Source organism: Canis lupus, chromosome 37 (genome assembly GCF_048164855.1).
Source record: "Canis lupus baileyi chromosome 37, mCanLup2.hap1, whole genome shotgun sequence".
Lineage (NCBI taxonomy): Eukaryota > Metazoa > Chordata > Mammalia > Carnivora > Canidae > Canis > Canis lupus.
The window spans coordinates 21,636,187-21,656,139 of record NC_132874.1 but is presented as its reverse complement, the minus strand read 5'-3'; the positions used below and the strand labels follow the sequence as shown (position 1 = coordinate 21,656,139).

At 41.3% G+C, this 19,953-nt stretch overlaps 1 protein-coding gene across 6 annotated transcripts in view; it reads left to right on the top strand.

Annotated features, from left to right (window-relative positions):
- Window positions 1-19,953, top strand: part of CDYL (chromodomain Y like) — a 230,733-nt gene that overhangs the window by 40,009 nt on the left and 170,771 nt on the right. For 4 of the 6 annotated variants that reach the window (XM_072814000.1, XM_072813999.1, XM_072813995.1 and 1 more), the window contains exon 4: window positions 10,864-10,923. The exons of 1 other annotated variant lie outside the window; for it this stretch is intronic. In XM_072814000.1, the coding sequence (XP_072670101.1) occupies window positions 10,864-10,923 (60 nt within the window). Of the gene's footprint in view, window positions 1-10,863; window positions 10,924-17,614; window positions 17,810-19,953 lie in introns of those variants that run through there. One more of the 6 variants, XM_072813997.1, reaches the window with a different exon arrangement.

Genomic DNA, 19,953 nt, shown 5'->3' with positions numbered 1-19,953 from the left:
CTCTATGTGATCATAAATGATTAGTTTGGGCCACCACTGTGTCTATAGTTGACTGACATGAATAAATGTATAGAATATACACTCAGCCTATTTAAAATAAGTTTGTTGCTTTGTTTGCTTCATCTGTTAATAGGAACTTACATAGAAATATGCCCACCAAAAAAAAAAAAAAAGAAAGAAAGAAAGAAATATGCCCACCAAAATGAAGGACTAGTCAGTTTTCCCCTGCAGCTCTTTCCATTCTTGCTTTTTATATTTTGAGGGTATAGAACTAGATGCATAACTTTATGCATCTAATGACCTTCCTGGTGAATCAGATCTTTTGTCATTAAACATGCAGTTTCTCTATCTGTAATAAAGCCAATTATTTTTTATGGTAAAAATAAAATAAAATAAAATAAAATAGTTGCATATTTCTGTTCTTTGAATCATACTATTTTAGAGTGGAAATGGTTCTCATCTAAATCATGATTCCCCAACACAGGTCTGCAAGAAAATGAGAAAAATATTATTTTTAAAGATTTTATTTATTTACTTGAGAGAGAAAGAGCATGAGCAGGAAGAGGGGCATTGGGAGAGGGAGAAGCAGACTCCCCACTGAGCAAACACAACACTGAACCCAACACAGTGCTCGATCCAAGGACCCTGAGATCATGACCTGAACCAAAGGCAGACACCTAACCGCCTGAGCCACCCAGGCACCCTGAGAAAAACATTTTTATAATGATCTTTTTTTTGTGACACTAAATAATATAATTTAAAATATTACTCTACATATTGTGATTATGATTCTCCTACATTGTGTACATGTTAAAATTCCTTTGTTTTATGAAACAATGTTGATGATACATAGTAGAGGGTAGTAGTTGTGAGTTTTGTGGTAACCGATATGACTTTCCTTGATGAAACAGAAAATTGGCAAATGGATGATAATTTCCACAGTATTTTTAAAAAGGTTACAGGTCCACATTACCCCAAATGCCTAAAACCCTAACCTAGCCCAAGCTCTTTGTTTCAGAGTGGAAAATTATTTGACCTACAGAAGTTATATTACTTGTTCAAGCTCACAAAACTACTGCAGACCTACTATGAGAATTCAACTCTCTAAACTCTCAGAATGTACATCATCCTTTAAGTGAAAATTGATCTTTTCTACTAATAGAAATGGGAAGCTATTTTCCATTTGACTCTTGAAGAAAGTGCATTGTATACATTTTATTCATTTATAATAAACTTATTTATTCCAAAGGATGACTTTATCCCTAACTGGAAACAATAATAAGCTATAAACCCTTAAAGGATATTTAAAATAGTTTCCCAAGTTTTTAAAATTTCATATTTTCCATTTAGTTTCAAACAAAACTAATTTTCTTACTTAAAAACTATGGAAAATACAGAAATAAAGGAAGGAGGAATAAGAACCATATTATTCCAGAGAGAATCATGTTGATATTTGAGCATAATTCCTGCTATATATTTTTCTTTTTTAAAAAGATTTATTTATTTATTTATTTATTTATTTATTTATTTATTTATTTATTATTTGAAAAAGAGGGAGAGAGAGAAAACCTGCAATTGGGGGGAGTAGCAGAGGGGAGGAAAAAGGAGAGAAGCAGACTCCCTGATAAGCTGGGAGCATGAAGCAGAGCTTGATCTCACAACCCTGAGATCATGACCTGACCTGAAATCAAGAGTCAGACATTCAACCAACTGAACCACCTAGGCGCTACATATTTTTCTACATATATGTTTGCATAGTTGAAATTATACTATAAATAGAAATATGAAATATTTCTATTTCTGGGTTCTTCATTTTAATTATTTCAAAATTTAAAATATAAGTAATACATTCACATTGTTTCAAGCTCAGAAAGTACAAAGAATATAGAGTGAATATTCTCTTCTGACCTAACTTGCTGTCACCTACTTCTCCTACTTAACAAAAAATAACATTTCCAGTTTTTAAAATTTTTGGTATGTGTATTCTTTTAGAGATATTTTATGCTTATTCTCAGGTTCTTTCACTCCATATTAAGACATAAGCATTTCCCCATTAAAAAATTATTTTTAAGTGCTATATATTGTTTTATTTTGTAGATATGCCATAATTTATTTAGTCATGCTTATATATTACACATTAAAATTGTTTTCATACTTTATTTTTAGTAAAATTTCAGATCCTATAGCTTAAACTAAATGAATCCATTGATATTTTTACTTTATAAATTATAAGGCCTTAGTTATAACTTTCCTTAAACCGATTAGTTTTATTTTACTTCTAGTCCCAAAAACAAATATATTGTTTCTTCAACTGAAGCTGGTCAATCAGTCTGGGATTGAAACAATCTTTTATTTACATGAGCTGATTTCAGCTGAATACACTCATATTCTCTCAAGAAAGAATATTGGCCCCCTTCAGTGCACCATAAAGAACCTACTATCAGAATGCAGCAGTAGAACAAACTTTTCACTTTAAGATGAACAAAGACTGAGATCTAATGTAAAAAAAAATGGTGAATATAGTTGATAACACTGTATTGTATAATATTGAAATTTGCTGAGAGAATAGAACTCAAATATTCCCACAAAAATTTTTAGAAGATAAATTTGTGAAGTAGTGGATGTGTTAATTAACTTGAGTGGGAGAGTCCTTCACAATGTACATGTATGCGTATCAAATACATATATCAAATCACCATTGTGTATGCTTTGAATATCTTACCATTTTGTATGTCAATCATACCTCAATAAAACAAACTAAAAAGAAAGGAATGTACCAGTAGAGTTGATGCCATTTTGACCTCAATATGATCACTGCATCCTATATCCTGGGATCTCATGGGTTCACATATTGTTGGCTAAAACTTTGTTTAGAGCTCTCTCTCCCTAAGGCAGAGAGAAGAGATGGATTCAAACATCAGCAAGGACATGAAAAGGACATGAAAAACAGCATGGTAATTAATAAAAAAAGAAAGATTATCCAAGTAGTAAACATACCAAGAATAAATGTTTATGCTGCTTTCAGAGGACCATGCAGTGTCGATGGGCTTAGTGCTAAATGCTGATGACATTGGTTCCTCGTGGATTGGTCAGAAAAAAAGTTTGCTTCATTGAGAAGAATATTCATGACAATGCATAAAGAAAGGAGAAGCCTCAGCAAAATAGGGTACAGGCCATCCATTTCTAGCATAGAGGAAGGTATATGAGAAATTGAGCTATGCAGGGTGAGAAATCTGAACCTAAGCTATGACAATATTAGCACAAAGGGACTAAAAAGAAATCTGGCGGGATCCCTGGGTGGTGCAGCGGTTTAGCGCCTGCCTTTGGCCCAGGGCGCAATCCTGGAGACCCGGGATCGAATCCCATGTCGGGCTCCCGGTGCATGGAGCCTGCTTCTCCCTCTGCCTATGTCTCTGCCTCTTTCTCTTTCTGTGTGTGTGTGACTATCATAAATAAATAAAAATTAAAAAAAAAAAAAGAAATCTGGCAAGAATGGAAAATACCTGGTTAAAAGATCTACAGTAAACAAGGGAAAATATGGCTTTACCATAAATGGAAATATCAAATATAAGCCCAACTTTCAGAAAAGCAACTTCACTTTACGCTTTTCGCTCTAATTCTCTCCCAACCAAGCCAATTCCCAGCCCCATTCTATCCTTCATAAATAAAGTCCTTGGCCTTGTGTCATTCCTTGATGTGGAAATGTAACATGTTCTCAATTTGATGTAAAGTGTTATGCAATTGCAGGATCCAGCTCACTCTTCTGGCTATATTTCCAAATACGTGTTACAATATTAAGCTAGAACTCTCTATTATAGAGATGTTCAAAGTGACTTTAGGAAAAAGCAGAAATCACTAATGCAGAAAAATCATAATGCAGAAAAATCACTACTGGAGACTTCAGTTCAGGTTTGAATTATCTCAATCCATGATACTGGTTTTGGGTGACCTTTGAGTATAAGTGCTAAAAGCACTTAGGTTGGTGGCAGAAGCAAACATAAATCCTCTTTGGAGAAAGATAGCATTATTCTGGACTTCAAACATTTCTAGAATTTTGTAAATACCATATCTAGCCCATAATAAAAAAAAACATGTAAGGAGTAAAATAATATGAACTAAAATTGATAGAAACAGCAGATAATAGAGACAGATTCACAGAAGCTACAAATATGAATTTGAGAGACTAACTTCAAAGTAACCGTATTATTAAGGTCAAGGAGATTTTTACAAATCAAACAAGATTGAAGATTTCAGCCAAGAACAAAGAAACTAATAAATAAATACAACAACAAAAAGTTTAAGAGCAGATCAGACACAACTGAAGAGAGAATTAGTAAACTGAAAGATAAGTCAGAAGAGTGTCCAGAATGAAGTAGACAAAAAAAGAATATAAAAATCAGGAAAAAAAAAAAAAAAGCAAGAGATATAGAACTACAGTGAAAAATTCTAACATATGTTCACTGAATTTCAAGAAAGAAAGAGACTGTGGCAGTAGCAATTGTTAAAAGATAATGATTGAGAGAATTTCCCAAATTGGTGAAAGATGTCAACCCATAGATTCAATGAATCCTATGAACTCTAAGAAAAATAAATAAATCCTTAGATACACTATTGGAAACCAAAGACAAAGAGAAAGATTTTAAGATAATAATAGAAGACAGATTACTGTCAAAAGAACAAAAATAAAGCAGATTCCTCAGTGGAAACAACAGAAATCAGAAGACAAAAAATATGTAAAATACTAAGAGAAATAAACACTCTCACAAACAGCCAATCCAAGCCAAATTGTGTTTTCTGCAACATTTGTCTATGAATAGTCAGAATTTGGACTGCCAGATCCCTGCATTTTGCCCCCCGCTTCCAACTCAGGAACAACCAGGAAAAGCCAAATATATTTCTAAACCAATCAAATCACATAAGATGCCTTGCTTCTAGTTAGCCCATTTCCAGCTTCCTCATGCCAACAACTTCTAATCGGAGACACCTGACTACTTCCCATTTTCTCACGATTGGCTTTCATATTCCTCTGACTGCCTTTGAGTTTCTTCCCCATACAAGTGATTGTGGCTGACTTCTTTGCTATAGCAGCTCTGAACTGTTCTCATTTGAGTGGTCTTTTGATTTATTCCCACACTCCTAAAAATAAAGCCCCAAACAATCTGAGAGTTTTCATTAACTGGGCTCCAATTTATCAAGTTATTGTGATACTTGAACACATCCTTTAATAATTTAAAAGGAACCATTTGGGGATCCCTGGGTGGCGCAGCGGTTTAGCGCCTGCCTTTGGCCCAGGGCGTGATCCTGGAGACCTGGGATCGAGTCCCATGTCAGGCTCCCGGTGCATGGAGCCTGCTTCTCCCTCTGCCTATGTCTCTGCCTCTCTCTCTCTCTCTATCATAAATAAATAAAAATTAAAAAATAAATAAATAAAAGGAACCATTTAAGACAATTTACTAATTACCAATCATTCTAATCTGTCCAATAAATCAGGTCTCTTAAGGACCTCTTATATAACAATAGACCAGTTTCTGTTTTATACATTCCTAATACTGAGCACACATGTGTAAGTCATACATATGACTTAGGAACTTCATCTACACATTTTTCTTTTTTTTTAAAGATTTTATTTATTTATTCATGAGAGACACAGAGAGAGAGAGGCACAGACACAGGCAGAGGGAGAAGCAACCTCCATGCAGGCTTCCTGCATGGAGCCTCAATCCCGAGTCTCCAGTCTCCAGGCTGCAGGCTCAGGCAGTGCTAAACTGCTGAGCCCCCCGGAATCCCCATCATCTACCTATTAATGGCCAAGTGTTTGTAATCTTTCCTTTCCAAACTAAATTATAACATCATCTCAATGAGATCTTCTCATTGATCATCTTAATGATCTAGACTTCCAGTTATAAGACGAATAAGTTTTGGGTATATAACATACAGCACGGTGTTTCTTAAAGTAACTAAAAGTAGATTTTAAATATTCTCATCATGAAAAAATTGTATTTATGTGAGGTGGTGAAGGCATTAACTAACCTTACAGTGGTAATAATTTTGTAATATATATATATATCAAATCATCATAATGTACACCTTAAACTTACACAATGTCAATTATATTTTAATCAAGCTAGAAGAAAAAAATCTTGATGATTTTATATAAAAAAGAAAAACTGCCAACCTGGAATTCTATACCAAGTGACATAGCCTTCCATAAAAAAGTAAAATAGACATTTTCAGACCAACAAAAATGAGAGAATTCATCATCAGCAATCTGCACTAAAGAAAATACTAGTTGTTTTTCAAGCAGGAAATGATTCCAGATAGATTGGAACTACAGTTAAAAAAAAAAAAGAGCAGCAATAAAAATGATTATGTGTGTGAATCTAAATAAATACTGGCTACATAAATCAATAATTATAGTCATTTTTGGTATTTGAAATAGAGAATTAAAATACAAAACTACAATTAGGGTGAGTAATGGGTCAGTAGGATACGGAATAAATGGTATATTCTTAGATTATTGTGTTATGCAGAAAAAGTTAAAAAGTATTGCTATTACACTTAGTTAAGAGAAAGATGAATATCATTATTTCTAGGGTTACAATTATATATATTGTAAGAGAACATATGACCTCCAAGATAATGAAAAAATGACAATATTTTCTTAAAGTTCTCAATCAATCTGAAACAAACTGATGACAGGGGGAAAAAGAAACCTAGGATAAGCAAGATAAATAGAAAATACTGAGTAATTTGATACTACAATACTACTACTACACATTATCAGTAACTACCTTAAATGTAAATTGACTATACTTCAATTAAAATGCAAAGATTGTCATACTGGATTTTTAAAAATTGCTGTTTATAAGAGACATATAAAAAACATAATGATCCAGAAACTTTGAAAACACAAAGATAGAAAAAGATTTATCTATCATAAAAACACAAATCAAAAGAAAGTTATAAATATTTTAATATCAGTAGGCTTCAAGTCTACTAGTGTTAATAACGCTAGCATTAATTGATATACTAGTATTAATATATTAATATTATTAGTATCTTTATAATGACAAGATGCCTCACTTAGCAGATAGATATAACAGTTTAAACTTGTATGTACTTATTAGCTTCAAAATATATAAAGTAAAACCTAACTGAACTAAAAAGACTTAAATAAATTCACAATTATATTGGGAATTTTTAACACATCTGTTCCAGTAACTGACAGATGATTTGAACAACATAAATAGTAGAACAGGATAAATATTAAACTGAAATATATATATGGATATATATCTCCATATATAAAAATATAGTGTATATTCATATGTATAAATATATTATTACTATACTACATTACTATTACATATACTATATTATTATATTACTATTATATATAATGTATATATAGTGTTATATAAATAATATATAATTTATAGATTATCATATAACTTATGTAATAAATTATATATTTTTTATATATAAATGACACTGCACGTAACAACTGCAAAATATAGTCTTTTGAAGTACCATATAGAAAATTAGGATATCTGGGACATAAAATAAGTCTTAACAAATTTCAAAGAACTGAACTTCTACAGATCATGTTCTTTAACTAAAATGCAATTAAGCCAGAAATCAAATAACAGGTCATAGAAGAAATCAAAATGAAATAGAAATATATTTTGAAGAAATGATAATGAAAATAGAAAATATCAAGAGGTGAGGGATATAGAGTAATTTATAGATTTAAATACATACATTTGAAAAGAAAGATCAAGTCAATAAAGTCATGTAAAAAAATTAGAAAAATAACAATACCTAAAACCCAAAGTAAAAAATAAATAATAATGGTAGGAGCATAATGAAATAAAAGACACTTGCAAAACAGAAAACCAAAATGTCCAAAATTGCTTTTTTCAAAAGACTGATAGATTAATACAGCTCTGGCAAGACTGATAAGGAAAAAGAAGAAAAATCACACATAATTTGAAAAATAGAAATGGGACATTACTACAGACCCTACCCATACTAAAATTTCTGAATAATTTTATGCCATTAGATTTGATTACTTTAGATGAAATGGATGAATTGACATAGAAAGAAACCTATTTGTTCATTAAAATTTTGAATCTATAAAAGAGGATTAAAGAGTACACTTATTGTGATAAGCACTAAATAATGTACAGAATTCCTGAATTATTATACTGTACACCTGAAACTAATATAACATAGTATGTTAATTATGCTTCAGTTAAAAAAAAGAAAAAAATTGAATGTATAATTTAAAGCCTTCCAACAAGAGTGCTCCAGGTCCAGATGGTTTTATAAGCAAAAGCAAAAAAAAAAAAAAAAAAAAAAAATTTTTTTCTTAAATAAGCAAAAGCATATAGAATACAGGAAGAAATAATGGCATTCACATACAAACTAAAAATTGAAAAGGAGGAAGTATATACCAATTCCTTTTATGAGACATGTAAAACTTGATATCAAAACCCAACAAAGGCATAAAAAAGGAAAATTTCAGGCCAACATTTCTCATAAGCATCCTAAACACAATATTATCATAACAAATATTACAATTTATAAAAAGGATAATGCATCAAAACCAAATGTGGCTTATTCCAGAAAAGGAAAATTGGTTTAAAATTTTAAAAATGACAAAAATAAACAAACAAACAAACAAATAAATAAATAATAATAAAATAAGTAATGTAAGTCAACATGTTTACAAAATGAAGGAATAAAATCTATGATCATTTCAATAGATGACAAAATTCAATATCCATTCATGATTTAATAAAATTTTTCAAAAATTAGTGTTAGAAAGGAACTTCTTTAATCTGGTTAAATATGAATACAAAATCACTGTAGCAGTTATCATTTCTAATGGTAAAAGCTTTCCCTTTATAATAAAAATCAGGAAAAGATGCCCACTCTCACCATTTCTGTTTAATGTTGCATTGTAGATCTTAAAGGCAGTGTCCATAACCTTATGGGCCTGCTGAATACATGCCTAGCATTAGCAAAGTATTCATGAGAAATTTATTTTGAAATAATCTGATGTCTTAAAAAAGTATCAAAATTAATGCAATACTGCAATAATTCCTTAACTGGTCTGCCCCAACCACTTGTTCTTCATAGAGCCATGCTTTTTAAAAATACTGATCTGATTATTACTTAAGACACTAAGGACACTGCCATGACTCACCAACCTCACCTGATTCTTAATCATATTTTATGTCCCTCTTCCTCTTCTCTGCATTCCAATCCCACCAGCTTTTCTCAGATTCTCCAAGATGGGCATCTTACACATCTAGACCTTTCCACAGGCTCTTATCCCAGGCTGAGACCATCTCTACCATTCTTTTACCTAGTTCTTTGTTCAGACTTTACCTCACCAGTTTAGGGATAATCTAATAAAAACCTAAGATGTCACAGTAGCCATCAGCACATTAGCACCACATCTTGCTTTCTAAGATGATTCTTTAGTAAAAGGAAACAGAGCTACTTGAAGATATGGCTGGGCCAGAAAATCTACAAGATGAACCTGGAGCATCTAATAATGTCAGAAAGTAAGGAATTGGTCAGGCACACATACTTAACACCCCAACCCCATGATCTGAATATGTCAAAGGGGCACAGAAGCCAACTGAAAGAGCTCCTAATGGCCAAAGCTAGAATAGTCAAAGTAACACAGGAAATAAAGAAGTATGGTTTGTAATCCTAAGTATAAAATAAATTTCCATGAGTCCATATTAATAGAAATGATTGAATAAATTAACAAACTGACAAATCTCCTGCACAGAATTCCAAATAATTTTTGTAGATACCCTGCCCTCAGGAAGGAGGAGGAGGAGGAAGAGGAGGAGGAGGAAGAGGAGGAGGAGGATAGTTCCTCATTCCTTAATATAGGCTTTCCATTGTAACTCCCACCCAAAGAGTATAGAGTAGAAAGGAGGGTAGGGGAGAGTAACTTTACAGTGGAGAAACTTGCCAAACACTACTTTAGCCAGGCAAACAAGGTCAACATCAACAGTGATAAGTCATGTTGATAGTACATACCTTCAATATGATGTGATGAGAAAGGCATTTTACCTCTGTGGTCTTCCTCTCAAAAACATCTAACCCCAGTCGAGAAAAACATCAGGCAAATCCCAGTTGAGGGTCAGTCTACAAAATATTCAATCAGTACTTGTCAAAACTGTCAAGGTCATCAAAAACAGGAAAATCTGAGAAACTGCCATAGCCAAGAGGAACCTGAGGAGATACAATCACTAAATGTAATAGAGTATCCTGAATGAGATTCCAGAAAACAGACCTCAAGTAAAAAGCATGGAAATCTGAATAAAGGACTTTAGTTAATAGTAATGTATCAGTATTGGCCTCATTAATTGTGACAAATGTACCATACTAATGTAAGAGGTTAACAGCAGAGGAAACAGTGTGGGGTGTTTGGGAAGTCTCTATACCATTTTTGTAATTTTTCGGTAAATCTAAGTCATTTATTTTTAAAAGTTTACAAAAACCACAAAGAAATAAACCCTAAATACTGAATGCAATATAGTATACTTTCTACCTTCCATAAATTATTCAAAAAAGTCTGCCAAGTATTGGCTTGAATATAGAAACATTTTTCTTAAACTGGGGAGTGGGTACACAGACTTCTGTTGTATTCTCTAATGCCAGTTTGAAAGTTTAATACTTCATTTTTTTTAAATGCTAAATTATAAAGCAATTACATGACAGTTGAATTGTTGATTCTCCTATAATGGCTACTTAGATGGCTTTTTCTTAAGGCATCAAATGATTGGAGAATAATTTTTCAATGATCCTGCTTTGTTGGTATCCAAATATCTCTAGAGTACCCAGGGAGTGATGGACACTGTCTTTGGGGAAGCAGCAGACCAGACTCACCTCCAGGTAACAGGGGCTCACAGCTCCCTGCCATTTTTCTTGATTTATAATTGAGACTTTCTATCTGATGATTTTTTTTTAAAGATTTTATATATTTATTAAATGAGAGACACAGAGACAAAGGCAGAGGGAGACGAGACGCAGGCTCCTCACAGGGAGTCTGACGCGGGGCTCAATCCCTGACCTTGGGATCACGCCCTAAACTGAAAGTAGATCTTCAACTGCTGAGCCACCCAGGGGTCCCTCTACCTGACAATTTAATGTCTATCCATCCCAGTAGATTACTAGCTGCCTGAGAGCAGGGATGATTGTGTATATCTTGCTTAGCAAGGGGCCTGGCACACAATAAGTGGTCAGTAAATATTTTTATAGGGTGAATGAATGACTTTAATTTAATGATTCAAAGCTCAGGCCCTGGAGTTACCTGGGCCTGAGTATAAATTTCAGTTTCTCCACTTACTAGGAATCAGGCCAATAATAGTGCCTATTCCAAAAAGTACATTATGAATGGATGGGCATGCTTAGGGTTCTTTGCAAATGAGCTATAATTTTTATTAGGTGCTCGTTGGATTAAAAAGGTTAACATTTGTAAAGTACTTATAATAGTTCCCAGCTTCTTGTTTGTGTTTATTTATTTTTTTAATGTTGCTGTTGGCCAAATTAAGCTGTATTCACTTTGCACAGTCTGTTAGCAATAGTCTTTGGAAATGCATGCATAGTCTTTGGAAAGAAAATGCCTAAAATACATACTATAAATCCTCATTAGTTCAAAATATATTACTCTTAGAATATGTGATAATTCAGAAAAGAACCTGGTCCAAACACCTTTGTAGTATTTATGGAGAAAAAAATTGTACTATAAAAAAGGGATCATTAAACCATTTAAGAAAATAGTTTTAGAGCACTTTGGCAATACCATTAATATATTATTAGCAATCCAACCATGAGAAAATTATGTGGGGGGCCCATAAATTGGGACCCATCTCCCAAACATTAGTTTTCAAAGTTTTTGATCTGGAATCAAAATGTAGCAACGAATTTTACATTACGATCTAGTATGTGATAATATGCATGTATATGTGTGTATGTGTATGCACATATTTGTATGTATATTTTATAGGTGTATATATATACATATATTTTTATATGTATATATATAAATAAGTGTGTGTATAATGGAAATAATAGTCACCCTAGCGGAGTAATGAATGCATTCTGATTCTTTTTTCAAGTCCACTCCATTCTATCCATTCCATTTTGTCTCATTTAAAAAATGCTATTCAAGATTTCCTAAAATGATCTAAATATCCACTAATATTTTCAAATCTGTAGCTTGATAAAAACAATAACCACAAAGAAATAAACAATACTGTTTTAAACTACTGCCTCTCAAACTTTAGCATGCATCAAGATCACCTGAGGACTTATTAAAGAGATTTCTGGGTGCCTGTTGGTGGGTGGTAGGTAGAAAATTTGTGCTTCTAACAAGTGGAGAGTAAGTCTGTTGCTACTGGTCTGGGGACCACAATTTGAAAACCTTTGCATTAGATAATACTAGTGATTGAAAAAAGGCAAGCACGAGTACATGGTTCCATATGCTTCGTGGTACCAGCTTTATTTTTTAATTCATTTTGAACCTCTTATCTCTGCTTTAGATTCAATCCCTACCTGTTCTGGTCCTGGGCTTATTCTGGATTCCACTGATTTTGGTGGGCCTGATGTTTCTATTTCCCTTATGAGCCAGAAAGTCCACACTCATCTCCTGCTTAGTGGCTCTCTCTTATTGATAATCTCTCTCTTCAGAAAAGTCCAGAAGGTAATGAGGTTATTGGGATGGTTTCGGTTGAGTGACAAACATAATTATTCATCACAATGATTCAAGGAACGTTCACATTTGATGCTTATTTTGAAGAATCCAAAATGAATTAGTTACTGCTCTGGTAAAAAGTCAACCAGAATGTCATGCCAGGACCTCAAGGCTATTTACTCTCTATGACTTTTGGTTATTTTCTGTTTCCAGAAGGTGGGGTAATGTGTAATGTTATGAATGAATACTTTCTCAATCTTGATTGACTCAATCAAAAGATGGTTCAACAAATACGTACTACAAGGATTCTTTGGGTAGAATCACCATTAACTAAATAGAAAAACAAACAGCAGTTAGAAACTAAATCTAGTTGAGAAAGAAAATGACCCTTAATTGTGAATTGATGAGGTTTGGGCAATGGTGGTACCTCAGCCTAAGAGGAAACTGGTGAAATCAAATGTGAAGAAGTCTCAGGATTGATATCGCTAGGGCAGAGATCAAATAAATGGTGGCATTGGGCCAAGAAATAGCAGTGTGGCAGCTGGATTAGATACCAGAGAGAATAATACCCGGGACCAAGATGGATGTAGGGAGGGAGAGGCTGCCCGTTGAAATAGGGATATTGACTGTTTGGCTAGGGGAGGAAGCAGGAGCTGAAACCAGGAATCAGAGATTACTGGTTGTCCAGAAAAGACAAAGGGCACTGGTATCCAATTTAAGTTTTTAGAGAAGGAAGAACTGCTTGGCTCCAAGTTCACAAAAGGGCCTAGCATCTGAATTCATCTTAAGACTGGTTCTCTCTGTTTCTCTCTTTTGCTTCTCCGGCTTGAAATTTCTTACTTTCTTTTGAGTAGGTGATTGAGATAGGGATTTCCCGAAGTGTGGAATGAATGTTCTATAACAAGAATGGTATTTAATTTTTCTTTGGCTGCAGTGTGCACAGACAAACAAACTTAGGTCACTTCTTCATGAAAAACGCAGTTCAGTTTGGGGTTTTGGAGGAGGTACCCAAGATAGATTATGTTTTTGGGTTACAAAATTCATGAAGGGAATCAATAGCAGCAGCTTTTCCACAGCCACCTAACCTGCCTCAGGCTGAGGGTAGTAGCTGCTAGATTTTGGCTTCTTTTGTCTTTCCAGCCCCACCCCCACCGGTTCTCAGTAGCCTTGGAATTCAAATGTAGATGAAATGCAGATTCTTGGGAGAAGGGAAGGAGTGACTGGTTGGTTGGTTGGTTGGTTGGTTGGTTGAATGGGAAAAGAGGAGACTCTCCAATTTGAGATTTTCCATTGTTCGGCTGAGGCGGGGAATGGCTTCGACTCTGGATCTGAAGAGTCTTCACTGGAGTGGGGCTGATAGTCTATTACCAATTGTTCAGATAAATTTGGAAAAGGAGTAAACTGGCTTGTGTTGGTCTCCACCACTGGCTCGAGTCAGGTAAGAGCTGAAGCTTACTGCCGGTAGATGTGTGTTTTAATCCTGTGTGTATGTCAGCTCACTTGTTGACCACCCCCATAATCCTTAAGGTTTACATATTTTACTAATACATCCCATTGGGCTGCATGTATTTTTGGTACAATGCCGATATCTCCCTTGATGAGTTTTGGGGATGTGATTCCACTTTTATTCTCAATTCACCGAGAAAGTGCTTTCACAGCACCCACACACGTGGTCATGGTAACTACTGTAAGACTTCACTATTTCATAAAAGGTGGTATAAATTCAAAGACATTCTATGGTCTTGGACATATTTGCTTCTCTTATGAGCACCGATAAGTGTTGATGATTTGAAAAAAAATGAAGGAAGAAAGCAAGATTTGCTTAAAAGTAAGACAGTTTGAATTAATTGAGGTAAAATACATACATAAACAAAATGGTACTCCATAAACTGGTTGGGTGTTTCCTGCCGAGGGCAGATGAGAAGTAGTAACAAAGTGGACAGTTGAAAACTTGCTCAAGTTCTCGGTCACTGGTTGGGTATCTCAGTACTGCTCACAGTGGAAAGCCACTGATTGTTGGGAGAGAGGGAGCTGGAGCTGAGCTTAGGAGAGTGGCTTACCCCCGCTTCGTTATGGGGGTGACCTCTACCCAGTGGTTGTTCTTTTACTGTCGTGGACTAGTCATAGCAGCATAAATAATCCAGGTCACCAGGATTAAAGGTCCCTGTAAATTGGCTTTTTGGAGTTACCTTTTTAAAATCTGTAACTCCCCCTTGCTCTTTTTCTCCACATTGACGGAAGTCACCTTAGCACTAGGATTGTTGTATACACACTAAGGGTACTAGCTCAATATCTGAGTATGGCTGTCTTTCTGTCCTTGTTTCTTTCTCCTTTCCCCTTGGCAACAGTGGTAGTGCTGGAGACCTTAGGGACACTGTATTTAACATTACAGACCATTAAGAACATGGTGGACCACTGGTGAATGCTTCACAAATTTTGTTCTAAGAGTGGCAAGTAATTAGGGTGGTGGCCTGGCGGGAAGAAGAAATGTTTATATTTGTATCAACCTATTGCATATGGGTTTCTACGTGTGAGCTGTGTCTGTTCATTTTAGATTGAGGATCCCTTTTTAATTTATATTTTCTTACACTTGTGTGACTTTTAACCATCTGGGCGCTTGGAGTAAGTAGGTGAGCTAATTGCTTTGAGACTTCACAGATTATATATGAAGTCCTAGTCCTTGCCTTCAGGGAGCTTACAACTTTCATTGATGTTATTTGTGTGGCTGGAGAGACACAGCCACATGATTAGACATGATTAGATGGAGCCTAATAATGACAACGTCAAGCGGGGAAGAGGAGCAAGTATTTGGGGGAGGCAGAATTTGAGCCATCAGAAAAAAGGGGCAGAGCTTGAGAGTTCCTTATTTGGTAGAGGAGGTGGGCCATTTGTGGTTCTGTTGTCAAAGCATTTGATAACGGAAGCTGGACGTCTGGATGTCAGACTTCACCGTGAACACGAGAATTCCAACTCATTGAATAAAAACTTTTTTTTTTTTATGCAGAGAGAATGGTGCTGGGGCTGGAGAGTCCAATTTGCAGATGAAGTCTGAAAGAAGGTCACGGTCTAGAAGTGGGGGGTGGGAGAGCAGAGTGGACGAAACGGTTAAAACAGGCAGAGATGGATGGGCCCTTCGAGGGGGGCACGCCCGAGGGCCCCGGGAGCCCCTGGAGAGGGAGCAGCTGATTTCTGCCCTGGAGGTCAGAAGGTTACGCTTTGGAGGTGACGTCGGAGCTGCAGTTTAGGGTTGCGAGGGAGCATTCCGGGCGGAGGGGATCGCAGGTAGGCGCCGGGCGGGACGAGGATGGCGACTCGACTTTAAGTGGCTTAAGGGCAAGCGCTCGTGCTCGTCCCGGGAGCGGGGAGGGCAGGAAATTCAGCGGGGTCTGTGGAAGCCCTGCGGCTGCAAACCGTAGGTCTGGGGCCCAATCGAATTGGGTTACGGGAAGAAGAGTAGTGGGAGGAGCCTGCAGGGTGGAGGGCCGGTTAGGGACCCGCGCGGGATAGAGCCCCGGGAACGCGGTGCCGGCCGTGGCCCCCTTCGGGGAGATGTGGGCTCTGGGGGTGGCTTCCCGGTGCGGGGGTGGCCGCGCTCGCGCAACGAGGTGGAGAAGTCGGGGAGGGCGGCCTGGCGCTGTCGGCTGTGGGGGCGGGGGCGGGGGGGGGGCGGGCTGGCTCCGCGCCGCTGGGGAGCCGTCCGGGCCCGGCAGGTGTGCCCTGGCAGGTGGCCGGGCGGGCCGCCCCACGTTGCGCATCTCTCCTCTGTAGTGGAGCAAGGGCCAGCCCCTCGCCCGGCTCGGACTGGAGGGCCTGGCCTGCCCCCCCCCGCCCCAAGAAGAACCCCCACTGACAGCTTCGTTCCATTAGAACCCAGACCTCCCGGGAGCCCAGATGCTGGCCCCTCCTCCCCGCTCCCCGTCCGAGAGGAACAGGGAGGCCCGGCGTGGGGGAAGCTGCGGGCGGGGAGGCGGCGGCCGCGCCCTCGCACCGCCCCGGCTCCCACCCCCGGCCTCCCGCCCGGCGAGCGTGTCCCGAGCGCTCCGGGCCGCACGGCGGGGCGCGGGCTTCGGGCTCCGGGTCTTGGCGGCCGCCGCGGGGGAGGCGGGCACGTGTGAGGGCGGGGGACCCACCTGGCCCGGGACGCGCGTCTGGGGGCGGGAGCTCCGCGCCGCCCGGGAGCGGGGAGCGGGGGGCGGGGGGCGCCCCTGCCGTCGGGGCGGCGGGCTCTGCAGGCCGGCGCGGCGCCCCCACGGCCTCCGGCCCAACTTGGGGCCCGCCCCGCCGGGCACTGCCGCCGTCCTCGGCGACCCTCGAGGCCCCCCGCTCCCACGTCGGGGCGCGCCGGCGGGCAGCGCGGGCCGCGGGCGCCCGCCCCCGCCCCGCCCCGCCCCCCGCGCCGGCCCCGCCCCCCGCGCCTCGGCCCCGCCCCCGCCCGGCTCCGCCCCTTCCTGCCGCCCGGCTCCCCGCGGCCGCCCGCCCGCCCGCCCGCCCGCCAGGCCCCGGAGCCGAGCCCGCCGCTCCCCGCGGCCGCCGCGCCCCGCCCGCCGCCCCGCCCCGCCCGCGCGGGCGGTCCGAAAACCCGGAGCGCGGGAGCGCGGCTCCGCCGGGCCCGGGCGGCCGCACTGGGCATGCTCAGTAGCCGGGGCAGGTTTTTTGGTCGCAAGTAGGAAGCTTTCTGCACTACACCGGAGAGGGGGAGCCACGGAGCCAGCCGCGCCGCCGTGCACCGCCGCCGCGCCCGCCCCAGCCCGGCCCGGCCCCGCGGCGGGGCGCGATGAGCCCGAGCCCCAGCCGGCCCGCCGGGGAGTGAGCGCGGGGCGCGGAGGGCGCGTTGCGCAGCTGCTCCTGCGCACAACCCCGCCGCCGCCGCCGCCGCCGGCCCGCACCGGCCGCGAGTGCGAGAGGCTCGTCCTGCGCTGAGCTCCGGGCGCCGGGCGCGGGAGCAGGAAGCGCAGGCCACGCAGGGACCCAACTGAAACAAAGTGTCGGCCGCCCGGCGGCGGCGGCGGCGCCTCGCCCCGACCCTGCCCCTCCCGCGCGCCCGCAACTCCGCCGCCCACCATGGCTTCCGAGGAGCTGTACGAGGTACCTCCCCTCCCCCCTCCCCCCGGACCCTCGGGCCGCCCCCGCCCGCGCCCGCGCCCCCGCCCGCGTCCGCGTCCAGCCCGACGGCCCGCTCCGCCGCGGGCGCCCGCCTCGCCCCCTCCCCCTGCCCCTGCCCCTGCCCCTGCCCCTCCCCTCCCCCTCCGCGGCCGCAGTTTGCTGGACGGGAAATGTGCGCCGAGGGAGCCCGGGCCGCGCCGCCCCGGGGGGCAGGGCAGGGGGGGCTCCCGGAGTGCCGGGGCGCCCGCGGGCGGCGGGCGGGGGCGGGGGGTGCAGCTCCGGCACCGGCGCCCCGGCTCCCGCGGAGCCCCAAGTGCAGCTGGCGGGGGCGGCGGGCGTGAAGCCCCGGGGTCCCCCCCGCACCCGGGGCGTGGGCTGCGGGCCGTGCGGGGGCGGCTCTCCTGCCCGGGTACTGAAGCGCGTTGGGGGAGCGTGTGCCTCCGGGGCGCGGCGACCCCGGGGCGGGCTGCGGGGTGGGGGGGGGGGGGGACGGGGGGACGGAGAGGAAGAGTGCAACTGTCTGGCCGGGCTCCGTCGCGATGCAAAATAACGCACCGCAAGGGCTGAGCGCTGACCGCATGCTTTAATTAGGTTAGCATCGTGGCCCGAGCCAGGAAATTTAAATTTAACGCTGATACACCGTCATTCATTTGCGCCCGCAGATGCGTTGCAAGTAAGAAAGGGCACACGGGCACGCACACGCACGCACACAGCTCTCTAACTTAGGACGATGGGCTCGCCAGCTCTCTAACTTGCAAGTTTTGGAGTTATCTGTCGGGATCTCTAGACAAAATTTGGCTGCCTCGGTGCTAACTTCTCGACGTCTTTCAAAGTAGACTTGCTAAGAGTTAAGCTTTGGGAGGCTCTCTCTCTCTCTCTCTCTTCTGTCTATGGGTGTGTCTGGATGCATCTCCAGAAGGGGCTTTAAGAACTTGTGGGCACTCCGTGGATTCGCCTCTATGATGCGTTTAGAGACCTGGGTGTCTGCGAGGGGGGGGGGGGCTTAAGTAAGCGTCTGTAAGCAATAGAGCCCCGTGGTCCCTGTCAAGCCCTAGTAGGTGTCGTTGCTGTTGCTGTTGGCACAGAATGGCACGCTATTGCCCACAGTGATCGCCTTCTAGCAACTTTTTGTTGCTTTTTGGAAGCAAGTGTTTGCAAAAGTTCTCAGGAGGAGGCTGCTTTCTGTAGACATAATGGTAAGATTGTTGCCTCCCCTTACATTGTACGTGGTCAGTGTACCTTAGCTGGTGCTTGAGAATGTTCTATTCACTGCAGCCATTTTGCACATTAGCTGTGCACTGGTGTATTCAAGATACTATCTTGGGTCGTTTGGGTATGTGAAGGGGGGGAAAAAACTCCCTGCCCTGTCCTCAAGAAGTTTCCCTTCTAGGAGGGAAAGTGTCGTGCATGGGAAAGGTCCGCAAGCAGAGGCTGGTAGCTGAGATAGATGCTGGTCTTTCTGGCTGACATACGGTTGGGGAGATGCATGTGAGGGGTTCTGGTTTCTGCCTCAGGTTATTCCGTGCTGGTGTTCAGGTCTGAGTACTCACTCTTTCTTAATTTTTGTGATTATAAACACAGTCGTGTAAGTCATCTCATTAGGGAAAGTTGGGTGAAGGCAGAAACTTATACGTGAGTTGTATCTTAGGGTTTATAAACGTGACCCTGAAGACCGTACATTTACCACCAGTGCGGTATGAACTACATTTCTTTCTTTCTTTAGTCATATCTTCAGGTTTCCTGGTCACTGGAGGCTTGGCGGGATTCATGTAGAAGTTATATTTTGTTGGAAATTGTGCACATTCAGCCTGCCTGTTGAATGTCTGCCCTACAGAGGTGCCATAGGGAGATAAGGAGGTGGAAGGTATGAGGATGCTTCCTGTACTCGTCATTGATTGGGGAAGAGATAAGTACATGGCAAAGAAATGATGATACACTTGCACAATTGACCTTTAGATTCTGGGTTTGGGGTTAGTTTTGAAAAAAAGCGTTATAGGAGTGGAGCTGAAGTGATGGTAAATAACGTATTCTCCGGGATAAGTTCTCTTCTTCTCCTTTACTTGTAGACAGCACTGCGACTCCGTGACTCTATTACAATTCAAAGTTGATACTTGAAAGTTCTGCAT